This window comes from Rhea pennata, chromosome 18 (genome assembly GCF_028389875.1).
Source record: "Rhea pennata isolate bPtePen1 chromosome 18, bPtePen1.pri, whole genome shotgun sequence".
NCBI lineage: Eukaryota > Metazoa > Chordata > Aves > Rheiformes > Rheidae > Rhea > Rhea pennata.
Window position 1 is genome coordinate 9827747 of NC_084680.1, and position 21399 is coordinate 9849145.

A 21399-nucleotide genomic window follows, 5' to 3' on the forward strand; every position below is an offset into this window, starting at 1 on the left:
GCGGGAATCCGCTTCCCGAGCCCCTCGGCAGCTGGAAAGCGCGAGGCCTCGGGAAGAGACCCGTCGGGAGGCAGAGAGGCGGCGCGCCGAGCCGGCAGCCGCGCTGAACAGCAGCCTGCACGTGGTCAGGGCTCTGCTCAGCTCCACGCGGCTGGCTGCCTTTTTAATTAATAAATACTTAATTACGTAGTTAATATTTTAATATTGCCGTTTAAAAACGTCTGATTTAATGGCGTTACTGCCGGCTATTTGTTTTGTACGACTCCTGCGTTCGTCCTCCCCGGCTTCCCCTCCGCCCGGCGCTCCGGTCGGGCTTTCGGCTCGAACCGAACCGGCCCCTGGCGCGGGCGTCCGTCACCCGACGGCGCCTACGCGAGCTGTCAGCACCGGAGGAGCCTCCGGCTGCCGAGCGCCCCGGGACCTACACAGACCTGCGTAGACCCCTCCCGGGATGCGCACAGACAACCTCCCCGGACCTATAGAGACCTGCGTAGACCCCTCCCGGGATGCGCACAGACAACCTCCCTGGACCTATAGAGACCTGCGTAGACCCCTCCCGGGATGCGCACAGACAACCTCCCCGGACCTATAGAGACCTGCGTAGACCCCTCCCGGGATGCGCACAGACAACCTCCCCGGACCTATAGAGACCCGCGTAGACTCCTCCCGGGATGCACACAGACAACCTCCCCGGACCTATAGAGACCTGCGTAGACCCCTCCCGGGATGCGCACAGACAACCTCCCTGGACCTATAGAGACCTGCGTAGACCCCTCCCGGGATGCACACAGACAACCTCCCTGGACCTATAGAGACCTGCGTAGACCCCTCCCGGGATGCGCACAGACAACCTCCCTGGACCTATAGAGACCTGCGTAGACCCCTCCCGGGATGCGCACAGACAACCTCCCTGGACCTATAGAGACCTGCGTAGACCCCTCCCGGGATGCGCACAGACGCAGCAGTACACGTACAGACCTCGTCCCAGCACGCGGGCAGATGCCGCCCCGCGTTTTAGCTGCAAACCTCCTCCCTCTGGCTTCCGCGCCCTCCGCAGGGTTCGCCGCTCTCTCCTCCTTCGTCTTGGGAGATTATTTGCTGGTCCCTTTAGAAAAAAAAAAGAAGAACCCCCCCAGCCCTCTGGTCTCCTTGCAATTCTTTTCATTTCACCTCATTTAATTCCTTGTCGGTCTAATGACTTAGTAATAATGAAGAAGATGAAAATCGGGGCTTAATAAGGGTTAAGGAAAGGCAGTTTCCTCACTGAGGAAGGGAGCAGGCTGCTGGGAACGGGGAGCTGGGCCAGGCGGGCACACAGAGCTGGCCCTGTGGCGCCAATTCCCGGCCTCAGGATGGAGATTCCCAATGCCCGGCTGCAACCGGAGGGAGCCGCGGGCACGACGGAGACCGGGGGCGCCTCGGCAGAGAGCGGCCGGGGGGACGCCGGGGTGTCCAGCCCCGCTCCCGGTCCTGGCCGTGCGTGCTGGTCCCTCCGGGGATGGAGGCACCGGGATTTTGCTGACTCAGCAGCAGTGAGGAAGCTGCTGACTCAGCAGCGCAGGTGCCAGCAGCGGCTCCCGCCGGAGGCGGCCGGCACGGCTCGGCAATTAAAAGCGGATAAGCATTAGCGGTGGAGAGCGTGACCCCGCTTCCCTCCGGAGCGGGGAGCGGGGCCGCCCCGCCGGCCGCGGTGCGGAGGTGCGGACGCGGGGGCAATCGGACTAACGCCCGGCCTCTGCCCCAAACCCGGGGCCGCTCGCCTTGCGTTAGCCGGCTTGGGATGTACCCTCTAATTAGCAATAATATTGGCGCTGGCAGGTAGATTAGGGAAAAAACACGTCGAAATAATTGACGTGTCGGGAAACGCGATGAACTTCACCCCCCGGTGCAGATGCTGCCCTCAGGTAGCACCAAGCCTCCCTCCGCCCGGCTCCCCGCTCCCGCTGCCCGGAGCGGCCCCGGCTCCCACGCGCTGCTCGGCGCAGCAGCTCCTGCTGCTTCCCCGCGCTCATTATTTTTTTGGGCACCTTTCTTGCTCTCTCAGCAGGGCACGACTGAGTACGAGCCGCTCCGGAGACCCTCCTTTTCCGGAGGGAGCCTTCGCTCCCGGCTCCTCCCTGCCCCGGCGAGCCCGAGGCAGAGGCACGAGCCGCCGCACCGCCGGGCAGCACGGCGAGCGCCCGAGCGGGAGCGCTGGCGGTCGGGCCCTGGACACCGGCACCGGGCAGAGCGGCGCTGGGCACCAACCCGAGGACGCGGAGAAGCGGTTTGACGTGCGGAGCAGGAGCGTTTCTCGTCAAGGATGCCCGCTGCTCCAGAGGGGCCGGGTGGATGGACCTCCGTACACCCGCGCAGGGACGCGGGGCAGTTACATGCATGCAACTTTAATTCCAACCTTGCAACTTCAATTCTGGCCTTTCCAAATGCAATGAGATATTTGAAGCAAACGACTTCAGAGCTTTGCAGGTCTCTGCCAGCAGCGGGGCCGTGAGCGTAGCAGGAGCCATCACCCTCGGCACCGCAGACATCGCGATTCCTGCCTCTGCAGAAACCCCTGGGCGATCGCTGCGGCCGTGGCGGCGGCCACTGGAATTAAAGCCGGCTTCTCCGGACGATTCCTAGCCAAACTACGGCTTTGAGCCGACCGCCCCGGCTCCAGGAGCTCCAAGGCTGCGTTCGCCCCGCGCGGGGAGCTGCGCCGCGGGCGAGGGGCGCGCGTTGCGCTGGGCGAAGAGCTGCTCCGAGCGGGGCAATTTGTTCCCGCTGGCACCGCGTGCTACAGCCCCACAAATAATCAGCCCTGAAAGCAATCGCTGCTGCCGGCCGGCACCCGAGAGGCTTCTGCGGGAGAGCCCCCAGCGCGGCCCCGAGCCCCCGCGGCCCCGTGCCCGCTGCGGAGCCGCTCACCACCCCACGCAAACGGCTCGCTCGCCGAGGGCAGCGCCTGCTGAGCACGTCCTCCCGCCGCCGGGCATCGCCCCTTTCTCCAGCCCCCCCAGGGATCCCGACCTGGGATCGATTTCGGTTCCCGCAGCCGATAGGTTTGTCAGCGTCGGGTTTAATTTAGGCGAGGTGGGTCCGACCCCATCAAGTCGCATCAAAGTCTGCCTCGGCCCCGAGCGAGCCAAAACACCGGCATAAATTACGGATAAAACCGTCGTCGTGCAGATTAATCTGTCGCTGCGCGGGCAGAGGGGGGTGGCGACGGGCGAGACGCTTCGGAAAGGCGCAGGGAACGGGTTCCCGCGGCGAGGGAGGGCGGCTAATTCCTCGCGCGAGCCGGGACCGCCGAAACGCGACCTCGGGACCAGGGTGCAGAAGAGGCGGCGGCGCCTGGCTTTGCCGAATCCGGGAAACTTCTGCTCTGGGAACAAACTTGGCCCGGGGAGGGGGCGAAGGGCTGGCTGGGAGCGGCAGGACCTCGGCGGCTTTGCCGGTGGCCTTGCAGCAGCTTGTGAGCCAGCAGCATCAGCTCTCACCTCAACGAGCAATCTGCAAATCGGGCAAACCTGCCTTTCGCAGCTCACCTAGCCTGCTAAATTGCCTCAGATCTACAGCTTGGGCCTTGGCGCTCAAAAATGACTGAGGCAATGAGCAAGCAGGACGGGGCAGGGGGGACGAAAACGCTCCGAGGGGCTTCGCTCCCTTTCGAGATAACGTCGTCTTAACGCCCTTGGGCTGGATGCTACGAACCCCACGCTAAAGACGTCCAGGTCGCTACGTACGGGGCAGGGTCCGTGGCACGGACTGATAAACCACGCCGCAGAAAAGCGACGTGGTTTTTGTCCCTATTACACCCTGCAGTAGGATTTTTTTTCTAAGCTGGCCCCGGAGCGCACGCGAGCCGCTGCAGCAGGCAGAGCGGTGCGTCGCCCGCCCGGCCGCGGCGCGGGGGGATTTAACGGGCGCAACGAGCCGCGTCCCCCGAGTGCTGCCGCAACCCCGCGGGCGCCTTGTCCCGGCCCCTCTCTGACCTCTCCCCGCCCCGGGAGAGATTTTAAAAGGCCTTTTTTTTCCTTTCTTTTGAAAAAACGTTGCTCGGCCCAAGCGGAGCAAACCTGCCTGCAGCGGAAGCGCCGCAGGCGCCGCTACGTTTGGTTCACACATCCACCGTTCAGCGGCGAATGCTCCCAGGGCTCCCGCTAACTCGGACACGGCTGCATCGCTCTCCCCGCTTCGTGCTGCAAGGCGCGAAGCGAAGTCGAGTCGTGTCCGTTCCTCATTCTTAATCTATATTAAAAAAAAAAAAAAAAATTACACACTGCAGACTGGCCCGTTCTCAGCCGCTTTGGCGCGCAGGCGTCTGGCTTTGCAACGCTCCAGCGAAAGCTTCCCGGTGGCAGAGACGGATCAGCCCTGCGGAGCGCGCGCCCTCCGGGCTGCCGCGCGAACACCCGGCGGCTCGAACACGCATCCCCTGGCGCAGCTGCGAACCCCGCCGGCAGGAGCCGGGGCCGCGCCGGAGAGCCGAGCGCGCTGATTTACCCGCGCGGGCAGGCCTCCCGTCCGTCCGTCCGTCCGTGCGCTCTTGCCCTGTGCAGCGGTGCGGGGGCCCCGCTTCGCCCCCGCCGTGCTCTGCCCTCACCGCGGCGCCGCTCTCGCCCGGCCTTTCGCCGCTGCTCAGGCCCCCGGCAGGCTCCAGCCTCTTTTTTTTTTCTTTTTTTTTTCCTTCCCCCTCTCCCCCAAGCAGAAAATGAGCCACGACCGCAGGTCACCTCTCCCCGCGGCTGCCGTAGAGATTTTCCCCAGCTAGAGGGGAGCCGGGGCTTCGCTGCAAGCCCAGAGCTGGGCTGGCGGCACCGCAGCGCTGGACGGGGGGGAAACAGAAATAAAGAAAAAAAAAGGACTCCCGCTTTCCTGCTTTCTCTCAGCATTTTAAAGCGTGATTGTGAGCACTACAGAGGCTGTAAGGGAAGAAAAAGGGGCTAAAAATACCCTAATAAAACCCACCTGCACGCAGGAAGCGCAGATGGTGAGAGACAAGGGCACGGCAGCGCCGGCCCCCGCAGGCGGCTTCTCCCGGCTCTCGATTTTATTTTTATACCACGGCGACGGTGAAAGCTCCCGCTCGTGCTTCCTCGCGCCGGCAGGTTCGCGCCGAGCCGCTCGCCGGGAGAGCGCGCGAGCTGCCGCGGTGGGAGCGCGGTCACGCGCGATCGAATACGCCGGGTTTGGACACCCTCTGCTCCGCGAGCCCGGCGCCGGCGCCGGCTTCCAACGCAAACGTTCGGGAGTTCTGAAGTCGCCCCCCATCAACGTCTCCACGTATTCGTCGTTTTTCCTGGAAACGTTTCTAAACTCATTCGCTGGACCCGTTTCGAGACGTTGAACGAGGGTAGAGCCAAGCAGGGCCCAAGACCGGCGGTGCCCCGTCCCGGACGGCAGAACACCCTCGTCCTCCACCCCACGGCCCTCCGAGTTCACAGCAACTTTCCGATCAGCTCCAGTCACTCACGCAAAACCCTCTGCTGCTAACTACAAAGACTCTCATTTTAAACTAGCCTCCTTATTAACATAGAAAACAAATAAAACGAGAAATGCTCTGCTGTCTCTGGGTTCTCAGCACCGAATGCATAATAAAAGGCTGGTTTTTTTACACTCCTATGCCATACTTTTGATTTTTTTTTCTCTTTCATTTTTAGCGTGCAAAACTGCAAATCAGGTATTAGTGCTGCTGTTGAGCCTTACTGATGATAAAAAGCCACGTTTTTTTTTAAAAAAAAGTTCACGACACACACTTTTTTATAGGAAATAATTATCTGATATTCCGATCAGCTCCAGAGTCCCTCCGAACAAGCCCAGGGAACGAAGCCCCCGCGCCTCCACGCCAGCTTCCTTCCGGAGCTGCTGCTCCCCCGCCAGCCCGCTCTGGCCGGCGCCGGGCTGCTTCCGACCACGGCATCACCATGGGCAAAACAGCACGCTTTTGGTGCAAATAAATAAATAAACACATTGGTAAAAATTAAAAATCCAGCCAAAGCAGTCACCTGCCCTGCATACTTGCAGAAAATCTCCTCTTCCGAAGGACACCAGGTGAGGTTAGAACGAAAGCCCTGCACTGCGATAGCGCATTTAGCGATAAACCAAGGGAATTTGAGACTTACAGACAGGCTGTTACTCTCGGCCTAGATCAAGGGAAGAGCTGCCATGCCTAAGCCGGGGGGAGGTAGTCTGGGGAACAGATTATGGTGCTAAACTCGCTGATGAAACCAGCATTAGCAGCCAGCTTGGAGGTTGATCTGTCATCCTAGTGCGCGTATTTGAACTAAATATGCAGCATGAATCTGTAATAAGGTCACACAGGCAGCGGTGTGGACAGCAATAGAAATGCTTACGGTTTACACTTACCAGCACGTAACGGAGCTATCGAATCCGACAGCAGAGCCTCTTGCTTAGCGACCGAGCCACAGGCATGTAGAGACACATCTCCCTCCGCCAAGGGCTCCGCTGCGTTCCGGGGAATTGGTAGATAATTCGCAAAGCCACCGAGCAATTCTGACAAGCTTTGCTGAAACCATACGTACTGAGTTTGCGATTAAGATGTCTTTGCCCACCTGCCCACCCTGGGATTCAGGTTGGATGAGTTTCCTTCAACATTATCGCTGCTGTGAAGTGTTCTGCAAGACAAGTCGGGTCTCAGACACATTTGGAGGAGCTGTTTTTCAGAAAAACAGTGGTACACGTGAACTCTAATGAGCCGGTAGTGGATTTAGCTGAGAACGTCATTTGTGGTTCTTCCTTGCGGAAGCAGACCCTGGGATCAGGAGAGCCCAGGTCACCAGCGCTGTTGGGTATGCTCAGCAGGCTTCAGCTCTTCTTAGCAAAATTTATGATGTACTATCGAGAGACCCAAGAGAAAGGGCAAGTGCCAGGAGCGTTCTTTAAGCCCTCCCCGAAAAGCTTAGATAGGAACGATGCCGACTTTCAATCAGGGGAATGTACTGAGCATGTCCAGCTTTCTCTTTTTACGGGTTACTGTTTTAGTGTGCATTGCTACCAGTAGTGCATAGCTCCCAATTAACCTAGGAACTAATTTAAAAAACGTATTTGTTTCCAAGGAGACATTAAAAACTTCGTAAGAAGGCAACAAATACACAAGAAAAGGAAGAGAACTAAAAGGCTTTGGTTAGAAAATTAAAGTTGTTTGCCATGGCTTGATGGCTTAATCAGTCGATCAATACTGTTCACAGGGCAGGCAGGGAGGGAGCCACGAGTTGTGATGAAAAATGCATGAGGGGACAAGGGAGACCTGGGAGTAGAAAATTAAAAAGTCAGCCTGTTACATTTGTCCAATATTGGCAGAGAAATTAAAGTGGTTTGGGGAGGGGTGTTGAAGGGAAGAGGGGAGCTGGCTGCAATACGCACTGCATATCTGCTGAGGGTTCCCTTCGTGAGAGAAACTTTCACATTAATTAAGCTGCTTTCTTAGAGAAAAGATGGATTTTGTAACCTTTAGCACTTGCCAGCTCCACAGGAACAGTAGGTAGGGTTTGCACATGGGAAAATAAAAAGGGATTTCTTCACATCAGGGATGCCACATGTTCCGATTAGGATAAAGTGATACCAAGATGATATTAAATAGAATAAGGCAATGCATTTTTTTCCCCCACAGTATTCGGTGAGATTAATATATCATTGTAGCATAAACCAGACTGCTGGCACAGTGCAGCGGTGTAACATACAACCCATCACCGGCGGCACTGAAAGCGGCAGCACGGCGGTTTGGCCACGCAGCCTGGCTTCCTCCCTCTCCCTCTCCCGGCTTTGACAGCTACTGATGCTGCCACGGCAGCCGCCTCGCAGAAACTCGGCACCACGAGAAACGCAGGTCTAGAAGAAGACAGCCTAGAAGAAGCGAGAGCCAACCGCTCGGCGGGGAACACGCTCCTTGCTGCCTGCCTTTAAGCTCGGAGCAGCTCTAAAAGCTGCAACAAACTCCAGTGACGAGAGAATACAAGGTTACCCGTGCTGCAAAAAAGCGTTGTCGCCCATCCCCTTAAACTGAGAGCGAGAAAGAAAAACAACATCCAGCACTCGAGTCACAGCGCTGGAGGAAGAACAGCAAAGCGCTTCATCGTGAGGGCAGCTCTGCAGTTAGGGCCTATGCGCAGGTCCTGCACCTCGCACTCGGGAGTCAAAGCTCGCTTCTGCTTGGCTTGGAAACTCCCATCTCAGCAGCGATCAGGCCCTCACCACCGAGCAATTTAAAGTTCCAGGACAACAAGCAGAGACAAGCACATATTGCATCCAAACTGCTGAAATGTATGAGCTTTAGAAGAGTTTAGACTGTCAACTTGCATTCCCCGCAGTGGAAATACTCCAACCCGTTACGCTCCAAAAGGTTGCAGGGACAGAAACAAAAGGCTACACCTCAGAGCATTACACCGTTATCTCCCAGGGCCTGGCAGACGGGAGAAGATCCCCCTTATCGCAGGATTTTTTTTTATTTTTTTTTCAGAAGCAGTATGCCAAGCAGGTTTGTGTTGTGGGTTTGGGTTTTTTTTTTTTTTTTTTTTTTTTTTTTTTTAGACAATTATTTTTGCACTCAGGTACTTACAGTGGAATTTTACAACTCTTCATCAGGCTCACCAATTACACAGGTTTAAAATTTCAGGCTCAATTAACACACAGCCTGGCTGATGCCGCTTTCCACAACTAATTATCTCCAAGCGCCAACACACGGTTCCACATACAATATTTTTGTGAACTTCGGGATTTGCTTTCTACACCACTGTTCAAGTACAAACAAAATGGAGCAGCCAGCAGCCCCTAAAGCAGGCTGGATACCGTATTATGACCCTCTTATTAACAACAACTAAATGCTTATGCCATGAGAAACCCAGTCCTTCCAATTAGTAGACCAACGGGACTGACAGCAGACCTGCCTATCTACGAGGCGCTCTCTCATCTCAGATTCATGCATCGTTCTGTCCTGGGTGATCTCTGCACCAAGAAGGCTACCTAGGTCAAATAACAGCACGACAAGTTTTCATTAGGGAATTCAACTGCAGCTGGATTTGAAACAGCCATCGACTGTCCATAAGAGCCTACTGTTATGGAAATGTTTCTGCTTGGTGATTGAAAGAAAGCAGGAAAAAAGTAAATGTCACTTACCAACACACTCAAATATACATTCATCCTCATACAAAATATTGTGCCTCCAAAGAAAGTCATAAATGCATATTTTCTTTCAAGTGCCTCTCTCTTTTATAAGAGCTGGGCTTGCAAAGTGCGCTATACCTAGAAAGCTGAAATTCCCCCTCCCCACTCGCTGTCCTCCCAACCAGAAGCTGTCATCTTTGGAATCTGTCTTTTATGTTATCAATAAACACAGTTAATTTGGCACCATCCAAGTACAGGGTGATACTCAATTTCCTTCGTTGTTTGGTTTCCACAGCTGTTGAACAGGTTGTTTCATAAATGCCCCAGGTTCAAATTAAACCAAGTATTTTAAGATTGCTGAACACCTTATTTTACATGGTTGCAAAAAAAAGTCTCTCTCATTCTCATCTTTTATATATATATATATATATATATATTGTTTTTAATTATTAAATGCGGTAACTTCACTCAACATTCCTCGCTGAAAACCAAACCAGACCTTACCACCCTAGAGCCTCTGAAAGGGACACCTTTTCTTTAAGCACCGGAAGCTTTTCACATCAGCTTAACTCAGAAGTGGATTTGTGGCACTATACCTTAACATGAAATTTTTTGAAGAAGAAAATTAGAGTGACAAAGGGCTTCTGCAGACCTCTTACTGGCTCCCCAAAGCGAGCTTACTAAGGAACCCTTTGTGGCTTGTAAAGGCAACAAGGGAGCAGCGGGGGGAAAGGCAAACAAGTTAGCCAGCAAGGCATGACAGATGCAATCTACAGTTCAAGAAAATACCATGGAAGTCACTTATCCAGCTACAGCCCCAGGCCAACAAGCGTTCAGCCGGGACAGAAGCAGAGACCTTGCCAGGCTCTGGGCTGCCGCATGCATAGCTGGGGCTGGAAGGAGTTAGACACTTCCATCCAGGTGGAGAGATCCCTTTTAGGGATCATCTAAGACATCTTCCACCTCACTGGTGTGTTGCATGTAAATTTTAAACCATTTAAGAAACATGCTGCATGCATCTGTGCTGCAGAAGCTATGCTTAAAGGCTGAATTTATTTTACTCCTGTTAGTGCTAAAACGGGATAAATGACTTATACACGTTGCCACTGCTCATCACACATTTTCTAACCACTTAATACTTGCAGATTTTGCTAACGATTTTCATTACAATTTTAGTAAAGGGAAACATCTGTTCCCCCCTGCCTCAGAAAGTACATTCCATCTTCCAACCTGTCACATGCCTTTGAAATTCCATGTTTAATCAACACCATCATCTCTTCCAGAAAAAGACCAGCACAGATAAGCAGCCTTGGAACAACAAAACCCCCCTATCGTATCAGCATGCACGCTTAAATGCTTCCAGTTTTTCTAAAGAAAAGAGCAGCTTTGAAAAATTCACACCCAAACCACAAGTTCTGCTGATTGGATAATGAAATAAAGAGCACAAATTCTGGAATTCACAATTTATTTCAAGCTTATAAAAGTCTTCATCATTGCAAATTCTGTGGCAAAACATACTGTACACAGGTATTCTTATTGTTTAAGGATTGTTTAGGATAATGATTACAAGCATCAGACCCTAAACATAACATGCATGGAAGCATCAAGCAATCACACAGCTTCTCACCCTTGTTGCCGGTACACCGTTAGACTCATGTACCTTTAGAGCGATGGCTATTAAACAGTCAAATGTATTAGTGCAACCTTACTACTTAGCCCAGGATAAAAGGTTCAGAAATGGAACCAGCTATTAAACCAGCAGCTCTGTGCAGAGCCTGACAGATTGCTCTGTCCATACACGCCGACGGCTGGGCTGGGTGGCTACTGCCTGCAAGTGTCATGAAAAGCTTCAAGTGTTCGGAAATCCCTCCACGTGGGCGGCAGGCCATCCTGCAGAAACTTTCCGCAGCGCTGGCACGGAGCCTGGAACAGCTTTATGTAACTTCTCAACCAGGTCTAAAAGGAAAAGGGAAAGAAATTAAAGAAACTGGATATGGACATTCCCCTATGTCATCATTCTTGTCAAATAGTGATACCAAGGACAGAGAACGTACTTTGGCTTGGCCCCAGTGAGGCATATAGTGATTTTATAAACAGAAAACATGGAGAAGACTACAAGGTCACTACATAGCTGGATTTCCACTTCATTTTATTTTTTTTTCTTTTTTAGTTACTTAAGCAACTTTGTTAATAGAAAATCATGTGCTCTTTGCAGGAGGTATTTGTAGCTAGAGAACTGCCACAGAAGGCTCCTCATATTTTTACTGGAATACAATTACTCCTGATGGGTACCCTCTTCAACTGAATATTGGTTTGTCTCTTCCTACGATCATCCATCACAGCCCAGTTGCAATCATGCTGCAGAAGTCTGAACTCTTAATAGCTGAAGATACAAGCACTTTCGCAGCAAGCTAACTAACTTCCTTTCTAATGTGATTTCAAGATCAATACTCACTGGTCATAAAAATACTCCACAATTTTAAATCTGATTACATCGATGTTAAAAAAAAAAAAAAAAAAAAAAAAAAAAAAAAAAAACTCAAGTGTTGAACAACCAACAGTAAATACAAGTGCTCCTAGGTAAAGTTCTTGTCTCTTAACTGGTTTGTTCCTAATGTCATACATAGCAATGAGCATTACATAACTCAATTCTAAATTCAAGGAGATACACAACTAAAAAAATACCTAGACCAGCAGATTTACACAGTGAAGGATGCACATGAATCTTGTCATTTAAAGTCCTATTGAATTACATCGATAAGAGAAAATTGTTCTCTGAAGAAGAGGTCAGTCGAGTTTATTGAAACAAATCCTTCCATCTTCATCAGAGCCTTCTCTATAGCAACCAAACTTTGGCCGTCAATAACACTCTTCCAAGAGAACTAGATCTTCTCTGGGTTTAGCAGTAAATATGGGGACAAGGGCAACAGAACACTAAAAGTAAATTGCCTTGATTTACTTCAGCTTGGATGAACTTCACTTGCATCATGGAAAAATCGAGTTTTCTGAACGATAATACAAAAATAGATAAATGAAGTTAGGTTGTGCACTTGATACATTTGTTGAAAGAAAAAAAATCCTTCATTTCCATCAAAAAATTTAGACTCACAATATCCTGTCAAGTGGATTACATAACTGACATGTGAAAGGACTAACATATTGACACTTCTGATGTACACCTGGTTTTGCTTTGTTAAAATTTTTAGTAGTGTTTTATCAAATCAATAAGGTAGGCCCACGTCTTAAACAAATGTGCTACCAGTTCGATTAAAAATTAATTTTCAGACACATGTCGAAACATGGATTACACCAGTAAGAGCTGCTTTCACCTTTCAAAGCCTATTATTGCAGGATGCACTCTAAGAAAAAAAGGCTTTCACAAATCTCTCATTTTGCTGGCCTTTTATTAAATAAACAAACTAGTAAGCACAACTGGTAAGAGAGTCCGACCGTTCTGAAATTTCATATTGGAAATTAAAAGCATAAAAGAACCAGTTATACCTTATACACCTGGAGACTGTGAATGGCAAAATTAGATGTTGATTTTAACATCTAATCCAGACCAATGTTACAGATGAAGTAAGAAGACTGAACAGCAAAGAAAACCTCCCTCAAAAGCTTCCTTTGGGAGACTGTGGCACAGAGAATAACAACCGTCTCCACTGTCAAAATTCATCTTGGTAAAAGGAATTCTGAATCATAAACCCTTGTCCTCAACCCTCTGATTAACAGGACTGCTAATAAACAAGTTCATTTCACAAATAAAATTCTAAATACAAGTAGAATTTAAGGTGACAAACTGAAATCTGCGTATCAAGAGAAAACAGCGTTTAATTATTTGTATTCAAGAAAAAAAAAGTAGACTATCTTAGCAAGCATGTCCTCATTTCTGAAACCTGTCTGCTGTTATGCTCAGCAAATATATACGATTCCTTAGGAATAAAGCTGGGGTTGAAAGCAGATGCAGCAAAACAGACTTCTCCCAGTCACATTCCCGTCTCTGTTCATTTTTCGAGTAACTGATGCCATTTGCCATATAGGCCAAACTGACAAGCAAGCTGGATCCGCTGGAACACAGAAAACTGGGAGCTTCCTCTTACTAGGAAATTTTCACTGGAATAGACTTTTCACATCCACAGCATGAAGAGCATGAAGAGCCTGGACCACAGCAAAGGGCCTGGCTGAAAGAGTTTTCTGTGTTAGCTTTAAACTCGACCCAGACCAGTCCTGCAAGCAGGAAACAGTAAGCAAGTAGCGAGACCTGTGATAAAAAAACTACATACGGAGCTATCTCCAAACATCGACTGTCCCAGGGTACCGAGAACGGTATCTTGATCCTTGTCCCGGCATGAGATCTAAAGAAATAGAGTCAATCTCCACTGCCTAGCTTGTCGAAACAGGTGGAATTACAACTGCATCACAACCTGCCTTGTATCAACAGCTGTTGACGCTTCAAACACACTTACCATGAAAGATCTGACCACCACATCCGGCATCTGAGGCAGCTGGTAGTGTAACAGCGCTGTGGTTGCGTGATCTGTCACCTGTACCGGGCAAAAGGAGATCATCCCCTTACTCACTCCGCGTTTCAGACAAAGCAGGATTTATACTGAAAGATCAAACAGTTCAAAAACACGATAAAAGCTAATAGTGTTGGTAAAAGAGTCTAAGTGGTGGTTAAAGCGAGCTAAGCGATGCAGGAAGGCTTCCGGCTGTCCGCCGCACAGCACGACGCTACAACAACGCGCTCGACGTCCTGGCTTAGCCTGCCAGGCCAGCCGAAGAGCGGAGCAGGGAACCTACCAAAGACACGGTCTCTATCACCGTTAAAATGCCAGAGCTCTGTAAAAAGGTGGGCAAAAAAACAAAAACAAAAATAAAAAAGGAAAAAAAAAAGAAAATATAAGAAAAAGAAAGATCTGCTGTATTACAGCAAAGGAAACACCCACAGCAAATAATTTGCCTAACTTTCAGCAGAAGAGTGGCACAGCTCCACCTCGCCCGTGCCTCTGCGACTGAAATCCCATGTATTCTGCGAGATCAGAAACAAGCTAAGCCACTGGGCAAACCATGTCAGAGGAAAACACTTCGGCTTTCTCTTTACATGCTTCCGTTTTGGGGGCAGGATCATTTTTGGTAGAATTTAGTAGAGTTTATATTCCCCTGATATACGCTGATTTACTCCACAAAAGAAACACTGACAATAATGTATCAATATGAAATAATTCTGCTAGACTAAGTTACAGGAATAGAGGTAAAGACTTCAAAAAAATCCCCCAAGCTTTGGTTTTGTTTTTACTGAAAAAAAGAGAAGACTTTGAAAAATATCCAATTTTGAAACTCCATTTTAATGCAAAAATGTGTGCTCTCCTTCCCAACATACATATTTTAGATATTTAACTACTGTAGGTCTATTTCAGGTTCCTTAAGTTGAACAAATATGAATTGAGCCCTCAGTTTCATTTCCTCTGAAACCAAGAATCGATTAATATGATTATGGTTTATAAATACTTGCACTAGTAAAAGATTTCTGATAGAAAGCTTTTTAATCTACCCGAGAGCACCATAATAAGACCTTACACCTGGGAATTACAACTAGGCAGACTAGACATTAAATGCACATTTTTAATAGCATGGTTAATTAAAAAAAAACCAGCAGAACTAAGCAACGCTGTGATAGATTTTCTATCACTAAAATTTTAAAATCCAGACTTCAAGGGAAATCTAGAAAGAAGTAGTTTTTGAACAGCTATGATATAATTCTGTAGCAGGATTCAAGCTGTCAACTCTAGGTTTAGAGCTTCCCAAAATAAATAGCATGGACAAGAGCCTGCTTCTTAGAAGAACTTACGGGCTTATTGCGGAAGTTATTGGCAAATTCTTTGGGCTGGACCATTAAATAACTCAAACACAACCACATCTTATGATCTGTAAATCTATTAACGGTCCAGATCAGTAATATTAAAACATTCAGAAAACCACATGATGGCCTAGTTGGTGATTAAATATATATACTTATATTTTTTTTTTTTTGCAGTTTTAAAGAGAAAATGAAGTGCTCTGCTCAGGGCTTGTCTATATACTACAGCAAATCTGAAGTAAGATAAAGTGTGAATTGAAACTGTAAAAGCTATTCCCAGCTAACTTCACTTGTTCCTCATTTCGTATTTAGCCTAATTCAGCACTGAAGTGAATTGTGCTAGCATACTCAAACTTTCATTGCAGAAAGACAGTATATGCATGAAGCTATTCAGGGAGGTAAATCTGAAAAAGATATATCCCTGAATAAATCCATGTATCGACAGGCTCTCGTTCACACCAGACAAACTTCCTCCACAGAACACTGGATAAAATCAGTCTGTCCTACACTAGATCGAGTTTTAAGTTTAATTATAGAAACAGATTCTGTTCCTCGTCATTCCTGCACATGCCCAACTCCAGAAGCAGCTCCTTTCAGTGTCAGCAAGGACACCCGATTCTAACATTCGGAAGGTAAAGCCTTTGAGACTGGGCATATTCTGACGAGTTTGCAACAATATTCACAAAATGGACCTCAAACTGCTTGAGCCATCAAACAAATTTAAAAAATTAGAACTACAATGATGCAAACTGTGCGTTAATAGTACAGCACAACTCTAACCAGTCAATCATTTCTTTTCAAACTTTTCCATGCACTGTTCAGAAATTACTATAATCCAAGTCCTACTAGCTATGTGAATTTTCTTTCTTTGAAAATGGTGCTTTTTAGGACAGTACCAGACATGTAAAAGAATAGAAGGTACTGAAGATATTTATGAGCAGCCGCTCTCCTTCTGCTGTGCTTCTACTTCTAACAAACTGTGTTTTTTTCCTGAACAACAAAGTTGTTTTCTCTTGGCATTGAAGATGTAGAAAATGTTGCTTAAAAAATATATATTGCTATTAACAAATTTAAATTGACTGGTTACTTTGGCAAAGTTGCACATATGTTGTTCCTATTGTACCGTAAAGCTAATGAGATTCCACAGGGAGATAAAAGCCATCCCAGCATTGCTAGAACACTAATAATGTTTCCTGAACAAAAAAGAGGCGATTTCTACCATAAGGAAGTGCTGAGAAAGTGCTTCTAGAAAGATCAAAGTGGGTGTCAAATATGAAGAAGAGAAGCAGGGGGATCAAACATACCCCCAAAATCAGCAGCCAACATTGGCATGTCAAGCACGGAAGAGCAAAGAGCTGGGAAACACGACAGACTGGCCAGTGCATGCGAGAGAGGGAAGGATTAAAAAAAAAAAAAAAACAAACTAAGATAACAGAGATGAGAGAAAGCATAGACTGTCCAAGATCTAAAAGAGAAAAGAAGAGAGCGCGAGAGCGAGATCAATACCCAGCTTTACTAATGGCAACTTGATTTCACACCAAAGCGAAGCAAAGCAAAACAAACTGCATATGCGCCAGCTCACTTATGGGACACACTTTCTCTTCCAGCCAAGCTGGAATCACGAGCTGATTTTTTGTGTGTGTAGGCTGACATTTTGTACATTTCAGGACAATTATTTTATTAACTTCACTTTTATAGCTGTAGCTTACGTACTGCTATCCAAGTTATTGGTCATCTTCTCATTTTTCTACCCCTTTTTATGTAGGAACACATTCAGAAGAGCACAAATTCATTAGAATAGCTGTTGCTCTGGACTTTGAAATAGATTTTCAAGTAGTCTTGCAGAAAAGCTTAATAATTCGCAATTCATACATTGAAAAACACCTGGAAGCTTCCCTCCGCCAAAAAAAAAAAGAAAAAAAAAGAAAGAAAAACTACACACATACACACACACAAAACACTCTTCTGAAGTTACAATTTTGCTAAATAAAAGAGCTATTATTCTAGTAAACGTGTTCTCACATTGAGACAAGCAAAAAAGACTTCAGTCCTGGCAGGGAGAAAGTCCTGGCCCTCTTTAAACAAACCTAAGCTGCCTGAGGCTGGATGAACTGGTTTAGCAAGGTATAGTCCTGTTTTCCACTCGAACAAGAAAATTTCTCATTTTGTTAACAGCTAATTTTATTGTCCCTGGCATATTTTCTTCTCATTTCTGTTTCCAAGTTGATTATAAACGCGCCCAATACAACGCACCTCGGCTTCCTCATTCCGAGCACCGTGCGCATTGGGAATACAAACCACGGACTGATACTGGATCAAACCTCATCTTCGTAGTGACCTTGTGCAAATTAAACCTGACATAGCTGCCGCTCTCGGCCCCGGCAGGACAGCAGGACTCGCTGGGTACTTGCCCACTCCGAGAAACCGCCTGCTGAGGCCACATTGCTGCTCTGCAGCGGCACGGAAAGGCACGTAGGTACTCCTGACCGCTCGGCTTGCTGGCTTAGTCGAGCTATAAATAGCACGAGAGCAACACAAAGTGATGAGCAGCAAACAAAACTCAAGAAGCACAAAAGCAGGGACCTATGGCACAGCTTTGCTACACCGTAGGTGTGCTGTGTTCCACAGGTGTTCGGAGCTAAAAGCAGCATAAACCTAAGACAGAAAATTAAGAGCATCGTTAACAGACCACATTATAGACGCTGTCTCATTATTCTAGTATTTTACCTCACTGCCAGTACACAGGCTGTTCAAAAGTTGGTGCAAAATTTCCTTTAACAGTCAAATTTCTTTTGCACTTACTTACTGGTTTATTCCTGCAAGCATGGCACTGACAACTCAATCTAATATAAATGGATTCTCTAAGTCCTCCCCCAAAATTTTATTTATTTTTTTTTTAAACCCTGCTAAGTTCCTGGTCTTAACAGTAGCTTCTGGCAATAAGCTCCAGAGAATAACCACAGCATTAAAAAAAAAAAGGCAAAAAAAAAAGCATTATTTTATTAGTTTTTAGACAGTTTATACTGTGGAAAAATGTAAGAGTGCCTTTTTCCTTCCCACAGAGTCCCTTTATTCAATCTTCTCTCCAGGAAAATATTTGAGTCTCTCTGGAGGGACTCATGAAAGCAGAGAAGCCGGGGCCTGAGAGGCGCTCGGGAAGGAAGATGGATGTTGCATTCTACAAACAGGCACTGATGAGCTCCAAAAAAATAACTCCAGACACCCTTCCCCACTCCCAATTCAAATGCCACAGTACTTCTTGCATAAAAGCCAGTAAAGCCCTACGAGACTTTTCTGAAAGAACAGGATTTGTGAGGTATTTTCATAGCTCTGGGTGCACCTAAGTGTTTATTTGGCTTGTTCTGCTCTTTGGACTGGGTCACTGGGATTCTGTTTCGCCTAAGCAGGTCTTCAAACCGAGCCAAGCACTGATCACGCAAAGGAGCAACCTGCGGGTGACCCTGGAACAGACCATCTCCTCTCCTTGAGCAGACGTTATCAATAGCCCAATATCTGTCTCATGCATGCATTCATCCTGCATGTGATTTTATTCCAATCTTATTGACAAGAATACATCTTCATACATTACAATACTTATGTGCCCTTGTCGTGGTGAAAATTGTGCTCCGAGTTTCATCGCTTTGGGCTCATACATCTCACAGACAAATGGCTGGATGTACGTTAAAAGCTTCTCGAAAGTTTAGGTTAAAATGTGACTTCAGAAGAAGCATATTAAACCACAACACAGCTATGGAGTGGCACGCTAAAACTGGGAGACTGTTCACAGGACAGTAAGAATGGGGCTCCGAGGTCGGGATGGAATACATGCGTTTAAAATCCGTGCGCTGCATATGACTCAAGCAGCCAAAATGATATTACATAGAAAAACGACTCTCTTACTGAGCAGCTTGACAAATGAAACAGTTAATGTTAGACATCATCTCCCAAGCAACACAGTTTTTATTCCTTAAGAGCAATTCCACTGTCTTTTTTTTTTAATTCCAAGCTATGAACCTTGCACCTTTCTCTATAATACATTCTTTTAATTCTCTGCACAATGACCAGAAATTCTGCAGTCCTCATGTACATTCTTCTTCACAGCAAGATTTAAACCCAAGGAAGATTTCCTTATTTGCTGTTTTGTTCCTTCTCTTATGCTACTGGATCAAGACATGCAAGGTGTTAAAATAAAGAGGTTTCAGATCAAAACAGTTGCTGCTCCCACGGAGTTTAAATGTCAGACAAATATGGAAATCTGAAAACCTTCTCTTTGCTCCTTGCGCTTTTGCCCTTTCAGCCTTCTCTCTTTTATTTCCAAGTCCCATTCTCTGAATCTAACCCTGCTGGTGGATTCAATGGCTATAAAAGCCTATTCACCCCAGGACCAAATTCAAGAAGTCTCCAGGGAACTCTGAAAATGACTGTACACTTTAACAGTAATGGGCCTACCGGGAGCTGTCCCCCATCAAATTATACATTCTTGGGTATCCTGCTTAACAAGGAGAGAGAAAAGGCTTGCTGACACAGCCAACGTTTGCAAACAGAAGTCAGGACAAATTTAGCTTCTTTTGACAGGGTTGGATTGAAGATCAGAGGTCCCTGGTCCTTAACCCAGAAAGTCATGCTGTAACCCTGTGAGAATTTGACAGGCTTGCAGCTACCACCAGCAGGTACCTTGTGAGCTCCAGATGTTGTTATATTATCATTGAAGAGAGACTTTGAGAACTTGGTCCAGCTTTTAAAGAGAAATATCCCTGCCCTTCAAAGCAATGAGTGATTTAACAGCATTAAAGGCACCAGACCTCAAGCAGCTGCTCAGCCTCCTTGGTGGGAACAGTTACTAGTCTATATTTTTCCCAGTCAGCACAGCACTTTCACCAGGGCTAATGGAGATATACCATGACATGTTTACTGATATTTTTTAATGACAGGAAAACATTTGTTCTAAAGATCCTGCAGTATTACAACAGTAACAGAGTAAAATAGTTTCTCTAACATAACTTTATCACGTTTCCTCTATCTCACTATTCCTAAATCACTATCCTATGGTATTAAAAATGGATATAAATGCAACTTCGGAGAATAAAAGAAAACCAAACCAAACCAAGAGCAGCACCACAAAGAGAAAACTTACTTTGCAGAACCACAGCATTTTCTATCATGTACTTGAAAACTTGACTTAGATCCTAGCCTTAACTTATTTAACCATCAGCTCAATAGTCCAGCATCTACCGATTAGAAAGTACTATCATCTTGCATTTTTATCATGTTTTTCAAGCAAGAATCTAAAAGACTATACAACCAATTCAGCTGAAGAGTTCCTGTGAAGTCAGCAAGTACAACCCCAACTTAAAGGATGCAGAAAACTGATCCAAAGAGAGGTTAAGTTGCCCAAGGTAACATAATGACAGAGCTGGGAACACAATGTATGAAACCTAGAGTACAGACAGCTGCTCTGCCTGCTCCCGTGACACTTCCTCCTGCAGTCTTTTTTCTTTTCTTTTGAAATGTATTAATGCAGAGAATTAGGAAGAGGCCAGTGACTTTTTTTTTTCATATGCACGCAGACATGTATAGACGGACAGACCACTGTAAACATACATCTTATCTTGACATATTTTTAGTTTCCATCCTAGGCATTTTACTGAAATTAGTGTTTTAAAGAAATATTTAGTTAATTAATTGTAGTATCATAGTAGAACTGTAGAATAAAGATTCTTATATATCCATAACAAAGCCATATTGGCAGCAGTAACACTGGCATTTCGCATTTTCTCACTCAGTTCTTCCGTTTCTGCTGTGAAGACCATCACCTGGACCTGAACAGAAATTCACTCTATGTACTTAAACTCTCTGAATCCTTAACTTGAACTCCTCTGAAAATCTGCACTTTTATTCTACACAGTTTGCTACCTTAGAGGTATAAAATTAAACTTATATAATCAAAAAGTCAAAACCTATCTACTTTTGATGGTGACAGAGCTTGCCCCTTCCAAGTTATTCTAAGCTAAAATATCCAGGAAGACAATGTCTGGGCCCAAATGAGATTCCAGCCTTGAACACTTAGGGGAATTTGAGAATTTGTAATTACAAAACCTTACATTCATTCCTTTGCAATAACTACTTAAAAGCATACTGATAAGCAAATTAAAATTTCAGCTGTTCTCCTTTCCACTCTATTCCTCCACTTGCCACAGCATAGAGAATATATTTGTGGAGAGAGGAGAAAAAAAAAAAGAAAGATTATTTAATCCCTTCATCTCTGGAGTAAAGAATCGACCACAGCAAAATTTTGCTTTAATGCTGGTCTTACAGGGGAAGCAACCAGCCTCCCCCAAAGCTGTCCTTTGATCTCTACCAGGTTAATATCACAGGTCAAACATCTTTGCTTCTGACTGTATATGGTATCTTGGAAGGAAGATGCACAAACACAGCCA

At 46.9% G+C, this 21399-nt stretch overlaps 1 protein-coding gene across 1 annotated transcript in view; it reads right to left on the reverse strand.

The window, feature by feature from the left end:
- Positions 1–10550: 10550 nt before the first annotated feature.
- MED27 (mediator complex subunit 27) overlaps positions 10551–21399 on the reverse strand; it is a 98322-nt gene continuing 87473 nt past the window's right edge. Inside the window, exons 7-8 of the mRNA XM_062590812.1 lie at positions 13569–13646; positions 10551–11058 (exon numbers count right to left, since the gene is read on the reverse strand). Of these exons, the coding sequence (XP_062446796.1) occupies positions 10924–11058; positions 13569–13646 (213 nt within the window). The 3' untranslated portion in view covers positions 10551–10923. The remainder of the gene's footprint in view (positions 11059–13568; positions 13647–21399) is intronic.